Genomic DNA, 14,886 nt, shown 5'->3' on the forward strand with positions numbered 1-14,886 from the left:
AATATAACTTTTCATTACCAAATTCGTAAAGCTAGCATATATTCTTCACTAATTATATATACAAGTGGAAATACATGTAATCACTCTCCTTATAACTAACACCATGTTGATTATTTTCACACTATGTAGGGTAGCAGATTAATCAGAGAGAGCAAACAATCCACCATCTCCATCCTGTGTATCCTCATACATGTGAAAAATCCATTTGGTAATGCATTATTCTAATTCATTACCAAACGAATTTTTCATTACCAAATTGGCCCACACCTGGTAATGAAAAATACCAAATGGCAACCTGACAGGGGAGGGGGGAGGGGGAGGAAGGAAGGGGTGAAGGGACCATGGTGTAACAGCTGTTTGGGGCCAGGCGGGAATTTCAAATTATGGGAGGGAAAAAAGTCAGATTTTTTTTAATTTTTTTGCGGTTTTTGGCCCATTTTGGGAATATTGGATCCCAGGAGGATTATGTCCGGTTAGTGGGGATGTTCGGATATTGGGCGTTCGGATATTAGAGGGATTACTGTGTATATATATATATATATATATATTTACGTGAGGAAGAAGGAACCAAAGGCAATGAGCCCACAAATATAAATATATATATATATATATAATATAAGGATGTGACTTGACACTCCCTCTTTTGTCTTTCTTTCCTTCATTCTTTCCTGTTCCTTCTGCCTACAGGTGAATCTACACTGAGTGACATGCTGAATGGTTTCCTGTACACCAGGAAACCATTTACTGTACTACCCTGGGTGGTAACCTTATGACCAAATTATGGCGCCTGGTGGTTTAGTGGGTAATTGCAGCGCTCCAGTCAGAGTGAGCCAGTGAAGGTGCATATCCAAGGAGTGGTTGAGGTATATTGCTCACCTAATGCCACTCAGGGATGAGTGAGGCTAGTCACTCTCATCTTAAATGTCAGGACCAACTTGCCTAGCCCCAGGCTCCTATGCTCCTCATGGGGCAATAAAGGACTGGACAATGGATGGATGGATATACTGATCAGTGTATGTATATATCCATCCATCCATCCATCCATCCATCATCCAATCCTACGTTTCCCCATGAGGAGTGTAGGAATAGGAATATATATATACAGTATATATATATATATATATATATATATATACAGTATATATATATATATATATTTATTATATATATATTATCTATCTATCTATCTATCTATATATATATATATATATATATATATATATATAGACAGATAGATAGATAGATAGATAGATAGATAGTTTGATAGTTGTGAAATTTTAACTTTTTCTCCATTTAATGTTTTAGGCGCTTAATGATATCCTAATAGGGGCCTCATATATACATTACTGTACAATATTACGGTTCCATATTTGGAATACGCCATATACAGTACTCTGATGGAGAAAGTTAAGAAGTGCATAAAGAACTTCATCTGTAGTATATATTGGAAATTCAACAGAAAGGCTACAAACTGAAGGTAACAGTAATGTGTCAGCTGCATGCTATAGATGAAAACTCAGTTACTGTAACAGTACAGAGATGCCCTGGTTATCACACATAACTGGTACCAAGTTTGGTGCATGACAATGAAACTGTGCAATAACAAAGGCAAAGAACTCTTGGGATTTATCCTATTGGTACCCATTTTCCCTTTCATTAAAATCTAAACCCACTAAATAAATACATACTGTTATGGTAAGTATCAGAAACTCACATAGGCTGGTTTAGGTTAATAAAATGAGATGAAAAGGGCACAATATGGAAGAAACACATACCAGAGAGAAACCTGAGATGGACCTGAGGTAAGGGTTCTCAGCAGTGTTGTAGTCAAGACCAGGTACCACGAGACCAAGACCAAGACCAGACCCTCCGAGACCAAGACCAAGACCAAGACCAGATCCTCCGAGACCAAAACCAAGACCTGACCCTCGAAGACCAAGGCCAAGACCAAGACCAAGAATTTATGTGTCTGCTGAATGAATGAAAAGTAGCTGCAGCCTGAAGGTGCTCCACTGCTGGTCAGTATTCACGGGCATCTCGGCCCCTCGAGTGAGTGCACTAGTATCCCAACCACCCGGTTGCAGATTATGTATCAATGCAATACTCAACACCTTTTAAACGAATTTAAGTTGATTATCACACATAAGCTGATTGAGGTCAAGGAGTTTCTGGGAAGACAATTACTAAGAAGAATGAAAGAGATAAGAGGGCAATAGATAATTCCCGGGGCCAAAACTCAAGTATGGAGGGACCTGGGCCCACACCAGGACTGTGACAATTTTGCATCTTTTTCTGGACCGTGCCAACATTTTCCAGGCACCCCAGGGCGCGGCCATAGCTCTCTACAGACCTGCACACAGATGTTATGGCTTTTGAAAGTTTTTTTTAAGTGTTTAAACTTTCGAAAGTAAGGTTCTGAAGGTAAATTTATGGTACTGCATACTTTGTCATTGCCATCGTACTCATAGATAGCTGTATATTCCTCATGCGAAAGCTGGTTTTCTGAAGCCTAATTTTCGCACTTCTCTCCGAGCATTACCCATGCCCAAACGTTCCATACACAACATATTCATCTTTCGTTTCTTGTGAACAGTCAAGGAGGACTACCTATTTTTCAATATAATTACACAAGAGACTGGAAAGGTTTCGGGATACTGAGGAGGGAAGCAAAAAATTTTCACATATAAAATATATATTTTTATTCCATAAGTGCTCCAAATACTTCTCAAGGTGGTACCCACTATTTGTTTAAGAGAACAGTTTTCACTAATTTTCCCTCTTGAAAGGGGCCCTCATTCGAGTCGGCTCACTGCCCTTCTCGCTACTACAGATGATTTATCGGCCTTCAGGTGGCCCCCCACTTTAGTGGAGCTAGAAACGCCACTGGGCCACATGACCATGGCCCCCCACTCATGGGTGAATAAGTTGTATGAAATACAAGGATGGCTGTGAAACACTAGAAAATATTCTGATTTTTTCTATAAAGGTCACAGAAGTCACTGCAGGCCTCCATGATAGCCATTTGGAAGCTCTGAAGGGTCATAACTTGAAAGGTTGGAAGACACTGATGTCTGACTTGGCCCCCATTGCTCCAAAATCCTGGCTATGCCTCTGTAAGGGAGGAAATATATTTACAAAATTTAATTCATGTGAACAACTGACCATCTAGGTAAAATATTTCTGCTTTCATTGCTTCACTGGCATGAAGAAACAAACATAGGAGAATAGAAATTTTTGTGGTTACGTTTTCCAAGAGAATTGGCTAAACCTGTGGTGTACGTATACGAAGGGTGCGGGAATTGCATACACCATTCACGTATATGAAGTACACGGAGGTGAACAGAGCTGCAAACATGCATGCGTGCAAACGAAGATTATCACTGAGAGAATGGCCATGTCATGCATGCTCTCTCGACTCGCTCTATTGGCGCTCGCAGGGCTCAGCTCATGCATCATCACCGTAGCGCTCGCCAGGCAGTATCTATAGAAAGTGCAACGCTGTATGGCGCTCCAGGAATTGAATCAGCTGTGATTTTTCTCCGTGTAAGATCATAAATTCCGATCTTCCCCATGCCTCGATGCACTTTATAATGCTGGTCTCGACCTGGTCTCAAGCCAAAACTCCATGACCAGAAGCTTCAAGACCAAGATCAAGATCAAGACCACATCAAGCACGACCAAGATCAAGACAAAGACCACATCAAACTGGTCTCGAGACCAAGACCGGTCTCAAGACCTACAACACTGGTTCTGACGCTAGGGGATGGAGAGATAATGATTTCCACTGTATGGGATTAATTTCTCAAGTAAGGCCTGATCTTTAAATCCCTCAAAGTCATTGGAAACGACAGCCACTGAACCATTATTGTTGGTAGAAACGATCTCAGGTGTATGATTACAATGTTTTTTAACCAAAAAATCGACTATAATGGCAGAAGTGCAGATTCTTATCTTACTGTGATAACAAAAATTGCAATAACCAAGCACACAATAATCAACAGATCACTGTATTCTATACCACATACATAACCTCTTCAATTTAAGGACCTATTTTTTATTGTATTCCTGCTGTCCATAGAAAAATGTTAAGGTAATATTTTCAGTCTGGAGGGGTCATGTATAGTCTCTATTAATTCCTTCAGTACAAGATATAACCCTTATGCTGGTTGGAGAGCAGCAAAGAAAAAGCTAAAAAATATGCCATAGGATTGAAGGGGCTAGAATCAATATGCAAGCAACAGACTTACTCTTCTGTGGGAGTCCAGGTGGGGGAATTATTTGATCCCTGCCATCCTGCACTCCTCCACCCTCCTCTCTCTGACTGTCGTCCTCAACTACTGCCTCTCTGCCTTGGCTGCAAACAGAAGCATTATCAAGAGCGCCCATCTTCACTTCCATGATGTTTCGCTCATATTTACAAATACTGTCAGAATCATAAATCTCTGCTCTCATATAGTTTTACTGATAAAACTGCACGTGTGCTGCTAGGTTACACAAATGTCCCTTAACTACCTCCCTATCCCCCAAAAGGTGGCTGGTGGACTACCAGGGAATGGCAACTTCCATCTACAGCCCATGAGTTCACATGCTAGTTGACGCTGGGGCTACAACTACTACCACCACCATATAAACTATTGCAAAATGAGGTGCAGCAAAAATACGATATTACAGTGCGGATACAGTACATATCATTACAGCAGTTACATTTTGGACTGAACTGCTCCTTGTATGCTTCACCAACTGAGTCCCAGGACATCTTTTCTACTTTATTCTTCCCATGTTCTGACTTTTATTCAGCTTAAGATGAACTTTTCAAAATGGAGAGATTAGATATGGCCTTAATATAACCCTTCTATATCAGAGGCCTTTCCAAACTAGAATTAAATTATCTGGTAACAGCAAGAATAAATTAACATGAATGTCACCAGGATCCATGAGGTTAAACGTCCTTATATACACTGTGTTCATTCAAATACTACTAGCTTATATTTTGGTCTGTTAGGTTACTGATTCCTGATTTACTATGCACACTAAAAACTGACTTGCTATGGTCTGCTACAAGCATCACTGACAAGTTTTCCACCATTTTGGTTTGGATGACATCTTAGTTCTGTCACCACCATACATTTCCATACAACTTAGGGATAAGGGATTGAATAGGGAGACTGCCAATGATCAGGCAGCATGGAGAGCTGCCATTTGGTAACCAAGGCCAACACATGCAGGCATGCTGATGCCTTTATAAATGACATGTACATAATTATGTTAGCAGTGACCTTTCAGAATGAAGGGGCAAACAATGACCTCCATGAACACCGCAAGTATGAGTCCCCATTTATTTTATAACTGTTGTTGTATGGAAGCTTGTGGATGACTGGGCACAAGCTTTTCCTACATTTTTATTAGACCCATGATAGGTATACATTCACTACTATAGTGTGGGCTGCTCTACTTGCAATGAGTAAGCTTAAATACTTGCACTGGCAATCAAGTTCCTTGTCAATGATACACCATAATTACTGTTGTTTACACAGTACAGTATTAACTGTTGATGTTTGCTAACCCTTTACACTTGCCAATGACAGAAATGATTTCTTCAGCTAAGGAGTGACCCCTGACCTACACAGATTAAGTGTTTTGACATCAATTTTTGTGGGGGGGAATGAGTATCCTGTAGGTACATATCCAAAGCCAAATTACGGTATATCACTGTACTCTCTTCGCCACAAGAGGTCTCCCCAGTGCAAATATAAAATCCTATGCAGGACGCAATAATACTACACAAGAAAAAGGTGTAACAGTACTGACGGGGTTATTAGGGATGGTTTTTAATTCCTAACTACAAGAGGTACCTAAGTAAGAAAAAAAAACTAGAAAAAACAAAAACAAAAAACAACGAAGGACTGAATAAGAAGGCTGCCAGTGATCGAGCAGCATGGAAAGCTACCATTGGGTGACCGAGGCCAACATATGCATGCATGTTGGAGCCTTTAAAACAACAAAGGGCTTAAAGAGAATAGGTATGCTGAAATTAATCCCCTTCAATTCCCACCCCATTTTTTTTTTTTCCCCACATACTTATTCTTGCTACCTTCGGATGTCATTATTCAATTTAGGTACGACTTTTTGTACCGAAGAGATTAATGAATGTCACACTTAACTAGTCCAGTTCAGTCTCTCATATACTTAACAGAACTGTCTGAAGGCAGTAAAAAAAAATATATATATATCATACTGAATGGGTTAATTCAAGAGCAGAATGAGGTTAACAACAGACAAACAATACAAGGTTCATCTTACTTGTCCCTGGGTAGATGAGGGGGATGTGGTGGAAGTGGTGGTGGTGTCAGGTTATTCTCCTGTCAGATAAATTACAGGAAACTTTAGTGTAAATAAATATTAGGCACAGCATAGTACATCACATCCGTAAGTAATTAGACTTTTAAGTTTTGCTATGTAAACTTACCTGTCTTAGATGATGTGTACTTTAAAATGTATGTTTTGAGCAGTCTATTTGTAGAGACAAACAAGGTTATACCGTTAAATACAGCAAATGCAATTAAGTGTTGCAAATAGTACAGTAATGTCAACAGAATGTTCTACTGTATTCTTTAGTGACACATCCAAGTCAAACAAAATGTTACACCAAATGTCTCAGTTATCATGGGAGGATTTGTTTAGTAGTGTCCCTTATTAATATAAGCTGATCCATTCAATTATCTTGTTGGTAAATTACTGTATGCATTGTAGCAGCCAGCCTGGACATGCCTGACATCAATGGGCAGCTCTGCTACATACATACAGTAGTCCCTCATTTATCCGGACTCTGAATATCTGAACGTGTTCATTATCCAGACGCTGGACCTTGGTTCTATTAAATCATTATCTGAATTTACTTGCTATTATCCGGACGTAAAAGTCAGCGAGAACTTCAACTGGCCAACCGACATGTCCAAACATTCAGTATCGTGGCTGCTGGGCTTGAGTCGTGAGCGGGAAGTAGTGCGTAACCTACAACCAGAGCTAAAATGTCCATCCGCCCTGTACTGAAAAGTCAAAGCCACGCACTTGTCTGATCACTCCCAACGAACCTCCAGCGCCCAAGTGCTATGACTGTAACCCGCAAGTGGTATCAAAATGTCTGTATGCATCCTCACAATGTTCAATGTGGCATGGCCACCATGCTGAGTCTTTCCCAACCACCACCACCATTGAACACAGACCACAAGCCACGAGTACATGTTCGGTGACAGCAGCCGTCTGCCTCTCTACTGTACGTCGAAAGTCCCCTAGTTACAGTGAGTTGTGTTTTTCTGCATGGCCACTTGGCATCTAACAGACCGCAAGCCACAAGTAAATGTTCGGTAAAAGCGCCTGTTTGCCTATGCAAAGAAGGGGAGAATCCTGACCACAACCTTGCTTCTCCCCCCATCCCGTCCCTCCTCAATACTCTACTGGCTCCCCCTCACTCCCTCAGTCCCTACCCTCCTCCATGGTGATAACAATGACTCGTGAGTTTTCAAAGTTTTTTGCTATTTATTAGACTACTATTGGTGGTATCGAATTTCCGAAGTGACCATGAGAAAGCTCAAGAAATTCTGCATCTAGACATATGCTTAACTCTTGGAAGGTGTTGGCAAAATTTTGCACGAGGATGGTGGGAATTTATATGAAGGTTAAGTTTACTCCTGAACACTTTATTTTCACTGTATTTCTGTACCTTTACTTATCAGTTTTATGTGTTTTTAGCAGCTCATCTTATGGGATAAACACCAGCGAAGATGATGGTATACCATTTATATCAATATAAACATTTTCCGGTGGCATATTTTGCCATGGATTTTTTTTTTTTTTTTTTTTGAACCCCAGGAGCACTCGTCACAGATAACTGATTTTCAAACTGTCTTCAAGTTTTTTGTTGGTTATGCATTGTTTTTCTGATGTTTAATATTAATATGGGTACCGGTAATCCTATGTGTGTTCTCATTTCTCATAACACATAACACTGATAAGAAAAAGTACAGAAATGTAGTGAGAATAAAGTGTTCATGAGTAAAACTTACCTTCATAACTTCCCTCCATCCTATAACTTCCCTCCATCCTAGTGCAAAATTTTGCCAGAACCTTCTAAGAGTTAAGCATATGTCTAGATGCAGAATTTCATGAGCTTTCTCATGGACTTGGCAGAATTTTGATATGACCAAGTAGTCGAATAAATTGCAAAAAGCTTTGAAAACTCAAGAGTCTGTTCTCACCACAGAGGAGGAGGGTAGGGACTGAGGGGGTGAGGAGGGAGCCGGGAGGGTATGGAGGAGGGACAGGAGGGGGGAAGATGTGAGGCTGTGGGCAAGATTCTCCTCCTTCTGTCAACAGGCAGAAGGGTGCTTTTACCATACATTTACTCATGGCTTGCGGTCTGTTAGACGCCGAGTGGCCATGCGGAAACACAACTCACGGTGAACGGAGGCCTTTCAACATTCGTTAGAGAGGCAGACAGCCACTGTCACTGGACAATGGACATGTACTCGTGGCTTGTGGTCTGTTCGATGGTGGTGGCGGTTGGGAAAGACTTAGTCCGGTGGCTGTGCGACATTGGACATTCGGTGGGGATGCGTATGGACGTTTTGACACCGCTTACGGGTAACAGCTGTATTACTCGGGTGCTGGAGGTTCACTGGGAGTGAATGGATGAGCATGCAGCTTTGACCATTCAGTACAGGGGCGGATGGGCATTTTAGCTCTGGTTATGGGTTACAGACTACTCACGACTCAAGTCCAGAGACCGTGATACCAAATGTTTGAACATCTTGGTCGGCTGGCCAAAGTTCTTGGAGACTTATACATCCAGATAACAGCAAGTAAATTCGCATAATGGTTTAACAGAACCAAGGTGCAGTGTCTGGATAATGAACACGTCCGGAAACTAAGTGTCCAGATAAATGAGGGACTACTGTATATATAACTTTTTTCTCTCAGTTTATCGAATTTGGCACATTTGACATTACAAACCTTCTCATATCGGGGATGTATGCCATGATGACAAAACTTTTTCCATACAACTGGTACTGTATTTTAGGAGAAACTGACAAATCAGCTTCATAACTTTAGTAGTGACATTTTAATCTATTGATAACTTCACTGCCCAAAAGAATATTATCCCCTAATGGGTTTAAAATTTTTTTGCAAGGTGGTTTACCAGCTGCGTAATTTTTATTGTACTGTATTGTTTCATTTGTAAAGGTTCCAACATGCCACCATGCATAGGCCTTGGTCACCTGATGGCAGCTTTCCATGCGCTTCATCTCTGTCAGCCTCCCTATTCAGTTCCTTATCCATGACGTCACATTGTGACTTCGTCCCAGATTGTTTTTGGTCTGCCTCTCGCAACCCTACCCTCGACCATTCACACCTCTCACCTTCGTCTCTGGCAGCCTCCCTATTCAGTTCCTTATCCATGACGTCACATTGTGACTTCGTCCCAGATTGTTTTTGGTCTGCCTCTCGCAACCCTACCCTCGACCATTCACACCTCTCACCTTCCGCACCCAACTGTCATCTACATCCTCTCATTCATTCATTCATTCATTCATTGCCAGACGCCATGTATCCCAAACGGGGTGGCCAAGGGCTCAGAGTTAATTGTTTTACAGGGAGGGGCACTAATCCTCCACCAACCCCACTTGACACGTAGGGAGAACATCCTCTCAATACACCAAAATATCTCAATCTACCCCTTCTCATCACAACACCAATACATTTGTCCTATTCTTCCTTTTAACTCCTCAATTGCAATCCTGATCCCCCAGGTCTTGCATTGAAGGATGCACTACACATCCATCTATTCACTGTCATTTCTGTTTGTTTGAGCCTACAAATATCCTCTCCTTTACTGCCCAGGTCTCATTACCCCACAGCATTAATCTCCTAACACAAGCTGCAGCTTGGCCTGTGCAGACCTTCATTGTGCCTCATATGGGGGTCTGCAGCTTGGCAAGGGTTAACAAAGGGAACTTACAATGAGGATTTATTGTACATAATATGGAATGTACTGGAGCAATAAAGACAGAAAATGATGGCAGTCTGAACAAATGATATACATTATGACTAAAAAATGATGTGACAATGGTTAAATAATACACTTCATGCACTATCTGTGGCAAGAGTTTGTCTAATATTTCACCTATTTTATTTCCAGCATTTCTCTGCTGGAGTGTGTGGTGAAATGCTGAAGTATGGAGGAGAGATAGTAGTAGAATGGATGTGGAAGATGTGCAGATTGGCCTGGGAGGAAGGTAGAGTCCTGGAGGATTGGAAGTCAGGTATAATTATTCCCCTGTACAAAGGAAAAGGGGAAAAAGAAGTGTGTGGTAATCATAGGGGCATTTGTCTTCTTAGTATAATAGGAAAAGTGTATGGTAGGATACTTATTGACAGAGTTAGAGAAACAACAGAGGAATTAGTTGGAGAAGAACAGGGAGGCTTTAGGAAGGGAAGAGGGTGTGTAGATCAGATATTCATTCTTAGATCTTTAGTGGAAAAGTTTCTAGAGAAGGGAAAGAAGTTGTATGCAGCTTTCATGGATTTGGAGAAAGCATATGACAGGGTGGATAGACAAGGATTGTGGAAAGTATTAAGAATATATGGAGTAGATGGAAAGTTGTTGAATGCTGTCAAGAGTATGTATGATGGTGCTAAGGCTGCAGAGCGTGTGGATGGTGAACTAAGTGAATTTTTCTCTTTGAAAGTTGGGTTGAAGCAGGGATGTGTCATGTCTCCATGGTTGTTCAATCTGTTCATGGATGGGGTAATAAAAGAGGTACAAGGTAGGGTAGTGGATGTTGGAGTGGCCCTGGTGAGAGAGGATAATGTTTGGAAACTCCCTGTACTGTTGTTTGCAGATGATACTGTGTTGCTGAGTGAAGATGAAGGGGAGCTGCAAGGCTTGGTGGATGAATTTGGGAGAGTGTGTAAGAAACGGAATCTAAAGGTGAATGTAGGGAAGAGTAAAGTGATGGTCTTTGAGAGAGGTGAAGTCAGTGAATGTACAGCGAGGTTGGGTGGTGAAGAAATGGAAAATGTGAGTACGTTTATGTACTTTGGGTAGTGTGATGAGTAAGGACGGAAGTTTGGAGGGTGAAGTGCTTGAAAGGGTGCAGCAGGGAAGAAAGGTTGCTGGTTCTTTGAAAGCAGTGATAAGAAACAGGGAAGTGAGCATGGAAGTTACTACATGACAGTATTGTGATACCAACTCTAACGTATGGAAGTGAAGCTTGGACATTGTTGGAAGGACACAAGTCAAGAGTGAGAGCAGTGGAAATGAGTTACTTAAGAGGAGCCTGTGGAGTCACATGGAGAGACAGGCTGACGAATGACGATATAAAGGAGTGTTGTGGTGTGGATGTGATAGGAAGTGTTATGAGGAACACACTGAGGTGGTTTGGTCATGTGAAGAAGAGGATGGAGGGTGAAAGACTGACAAAGAGAGTGTATGTGAGTGAGGTGGAGGAAGGAAGAGGGAGGGGGAGGCCGAGGATGAGATGGAGGGATGGGATGGAGAGGTACATGAGAGAGGGGGGTGTGAGTTGGGAGCAGGGCAGTAAAATGGCAGGGGACAGGACGTCGTGGAGGCGATTTGTTTGTGGCCACCCCAAACGGGATTGAGGCGTCTGGCAATAGATAGATATAGATTTTCTCTGCTGTCTAATATTCCTAGACTGGGAGGGGTCTCATATATTTCTCTGTACTTTGAGGCTTCTCTTTGACATGATCCATTTGGAGGGAAAAGTGATGACATACCAGTGTAAAGCTCATGCAATGGAACAGTCCCTGACTATACCTGTTAGTGCGTGAATGCACTAAACCAATAAAACTATCATATTTTGTTCAGTGCATCTGGTGGTTGGTGAGGATGGAAAGAGAACTGTTAAGTAAAAAATGTTCTAGTTATGAAAACTCTTGGCTATGGAACTATGGTAAAAAGTATGTGATTTAAATTAAAGCACATACGAGTATGATATTAGTGATGACTTCAAGGAGGGTGAGGTGTGAATGTTACCTTGCCGCTGTGGGTGTGAAAACTGAACTATATTATTGCAATGCATTATTGTAAAAGTGACTACTGGTAGTGGTGGTGGTTGTTTATGTTGCACCAGGATTATCTGGATGTAAACCTGGTGGACTTTAAGAAACTGTCTACTTCAGCTGAGCCCTCTCGGAGATCTTTTATTCATGTTATGTTGAAGGCATACAGCTAAACTATGATGTGGTCACCACCCTTCCCTGTTTCAGTACCAACACAAAATAAAACTTACTAGCAATCCACTATGACCTCATGGCAAAGCAGTACCCCATGCCACAACACATCTGTTGTACCTCATGTACCTCACTTTCACAAGAGACAATTATTCAACACAAGCTAAACATGATAACTCTGAAAGCACCCAGACAAGGTGATCAGTGTCTTGCAGTCCACTGGGTTTAAGTCCAAATGAGCATGGGATCACAACAAAAACAACAACAGAATAATTAACAATAAAAAGAACATATAAAACTCAATATATAGGCTAAGTAAAGAGGATTTGCTAAAAAGGACTCACAGGTGGGTGGTCTATCTGCGGCTGTGGCGGGGGAGGGTCAGGTGGCTGGGCATGGGTGACCAAGGCATACATAATCCCCACTACGGCAGCCACCAATAACATTATCAGCACCACACGCTGCAACCGTGGCAGCTGTTTCCACCGCTATAATGAAAATAACACTTCCATCAACAACTTCCAAATTTTCTTCATAATCATCATCATCATTTTTTCATCCCCTATGGATGGGGTGAGGTTCAACAATAAAAATAAACAAGTATTGAAAATACTGCATACAGTAATAAAAAAAGTACTATACAAGTCTATGACTGACATCAGTGATTTCTTTCAACATCCAATGATAGCTAATCAATGCAATGAAAACAAGTTTCACTGTACAAGCTGACTCTGCCTTTTTCTTAGAGAAAGGGAGGAAAAATGAGGTTGAGGTACAATAAAAGTATTTTCAGGAAGACCCAGTGAACTTTTATTAAAAATATCAAAACACCATGCATAACACTACTGTATATGCATTTTTAGTGAAGGATCTCTCTTTCTCTCTCTCTCTCTCTCTCTCACTGTGCTTTAGCCATGACATTTACTGATTTCCAGTTGTACCACCTATCTCCTTCTTCACCACTCTCACTCCTCCACTCTCTCTTTCACTCCTCCACTATCTCTTACCTCTTCACTCTCCCTCCCTTTCTTCCACCCATCCTCCCTCCCTCCTCTTTCCCATCCTCCCCCCATTCTTCATTATTCCTTCACCCACCCTCCCTTCCTCCCTCCCTCCCTCCCTGCACTCTTCATCACTCCTCCACCCTCCCTCCCTCCTTCCACTCTTCATCATTCCTCCAGCCTCCCTTCCTCCCTCCCTCCACTATTCATCATTCCTCCACCCTTCCTCCCTCCACTATTCATCACTCCTCCACCCTTCCTCTCTCCACTATTCATCACTCTTCCACCCTTCCTCCCTCCACTATTCATCACTCCTCCACCCTTCCTCCCTCCACTCGTCATTACTCCTCCACCCTTCCTCCCTCCACTCTTCACTACTCCTCCACCCTTCCTCCCTCCACTCTTCATCACTCTTCCACCCTTCCTCCCTCCACTGTTCATCACTTCCACCCTTCCTCCCTCCACTCTTCATTACTCCTCCACCCTCCCACCCTCCACTTTTCATCACTCCTCTACCTTCCCTCCCTCCATTTTTCATCATTCTTCCACCCTCCCTCCATCTGCTCTTCATCACTCCACTCTCCATCCTCCCTTCCTCCCTCCCTTTGCTTTTAATCACTCCTCCACCTTCCCTCCCTCTCTCCATTCTTCATCACTCCTCCACCCTCCCTCCCTTCACTCTTCATTGCCCCTCCACCCTACCTCCCTTCACTATTCATTACCCCTCCACCCTCCCTCCCTCCACTATTCATCATTCAACCCTCTTTCCTTCTCTCCCTCCACTTTTCATTATTCGTCCACCCTCCCTCCACTCTTCATCATTCCTCCACCCTCCCTCCCTCCCTCCACTCTTCATCATTCCTCCACCCTCCCTCCCTCCCTCCACTCTTCATCACTCCACCCTTCCTTCCTCCTTTCTTCATTATTCCTCCACCCTCCCTCTTTCTCCTCTTCATCAATCAAACCCTCCCCCTGCTCCCTCCCTCCCTCCACTTTCATCACTCCTCCACCCTTCCTCACTCTGCTCTTCATCATTCCTACACCCTCTCTCTCTCTTTCCTTTTATTTCTAACTTTCATTTATTGCTCACCTCTCCTTTATTTCTTCCATATTATTAACCCCGGCATTGGGACTGAAGGTGAAACAAAGAAAGATTGATGGCAGGGAGGTATGATATAAAGGAAGTGTAGTATATGAGTAGTAAGAAATGAGTAACAAAAGAAAAACAAAGAAGCAGAAGTGGGGAGGGTAAGAGAGAGAGAGAGAGAGAGAGAGAGAGAAAGAGAGAAGGGGGGAAGGAGAAAGGAAAAAGGAGAAAGAAAAAGGAAAAGGAGAAAGAAGAGAGAATAGGAGAGAAAAGAGGGGAGAAAGGAGAGAAAAGAGAAAAGATGAGGGAGAGAAGAGATGATAATGGTATGGGTGCTAGGGGAGGGAAGAGGAGGGAAAAGGGTGTTTGACTATAGCCTTCAACAGATACAGTCTTATCATCCTCTTGTCTCTTTCATTTCCTCTCCCTAGCCCTCTTCTTTTTCTCTCTTCTCTTCCTTCATGTGTCTTCCCTTTGCTTCCTTATTTACACCTCAAATTTCAATTTTCCTTTACTCCTTGTCTTCCTTCCCACACTTATATATGT

General features: G+C 42.2%; 1 protein-coding gene across 1 annotated transcript in view; it reads right to left on the bottom strand.

The window, feature by feature from the left end:
* Positions 1–14,886, bottom strand: part of alpha-Man-Ib (alpha-Mannosidase class I b) — a 132,016-nt gene that overhangs the window by 49,544 nt on the left and 67,586 nt on the right. The window contains exons 2-4 of the mRNA XM_080284962.1: positions 12,597–12,740; positions 6,301–6,359; positions 4,248–4,345 (exon numbers count right to left, since the gene is read on the bottom strand). Of these exons, the coding sequence (XP_080141088.1) occupies positions 4,248–4,345; positions 6,301–6,359; positions 12,597–12,740 (301 nt within the window). The remainder of the gene's footprint in view (positions 1–4,247; positions 4,346–6,300; positions 6,360–12,596; positions 12,741–14,886) is intronic.

The sequence above is a fragment of the Coenobita brevimanus genome, chromosome 103, assembly GCF_032717465.1.
Source record: "Coenobita brevimanus isolate Jiangsu-jjx chromosome 103, ASM3271746v2, whole genome shotgun sequence".
NCBI lineage: Eukaryota > Metazoa > Arthropoda > Malacostraca > Decapoda > Coenobitidae > Coenobita > Coenobita brevimanus.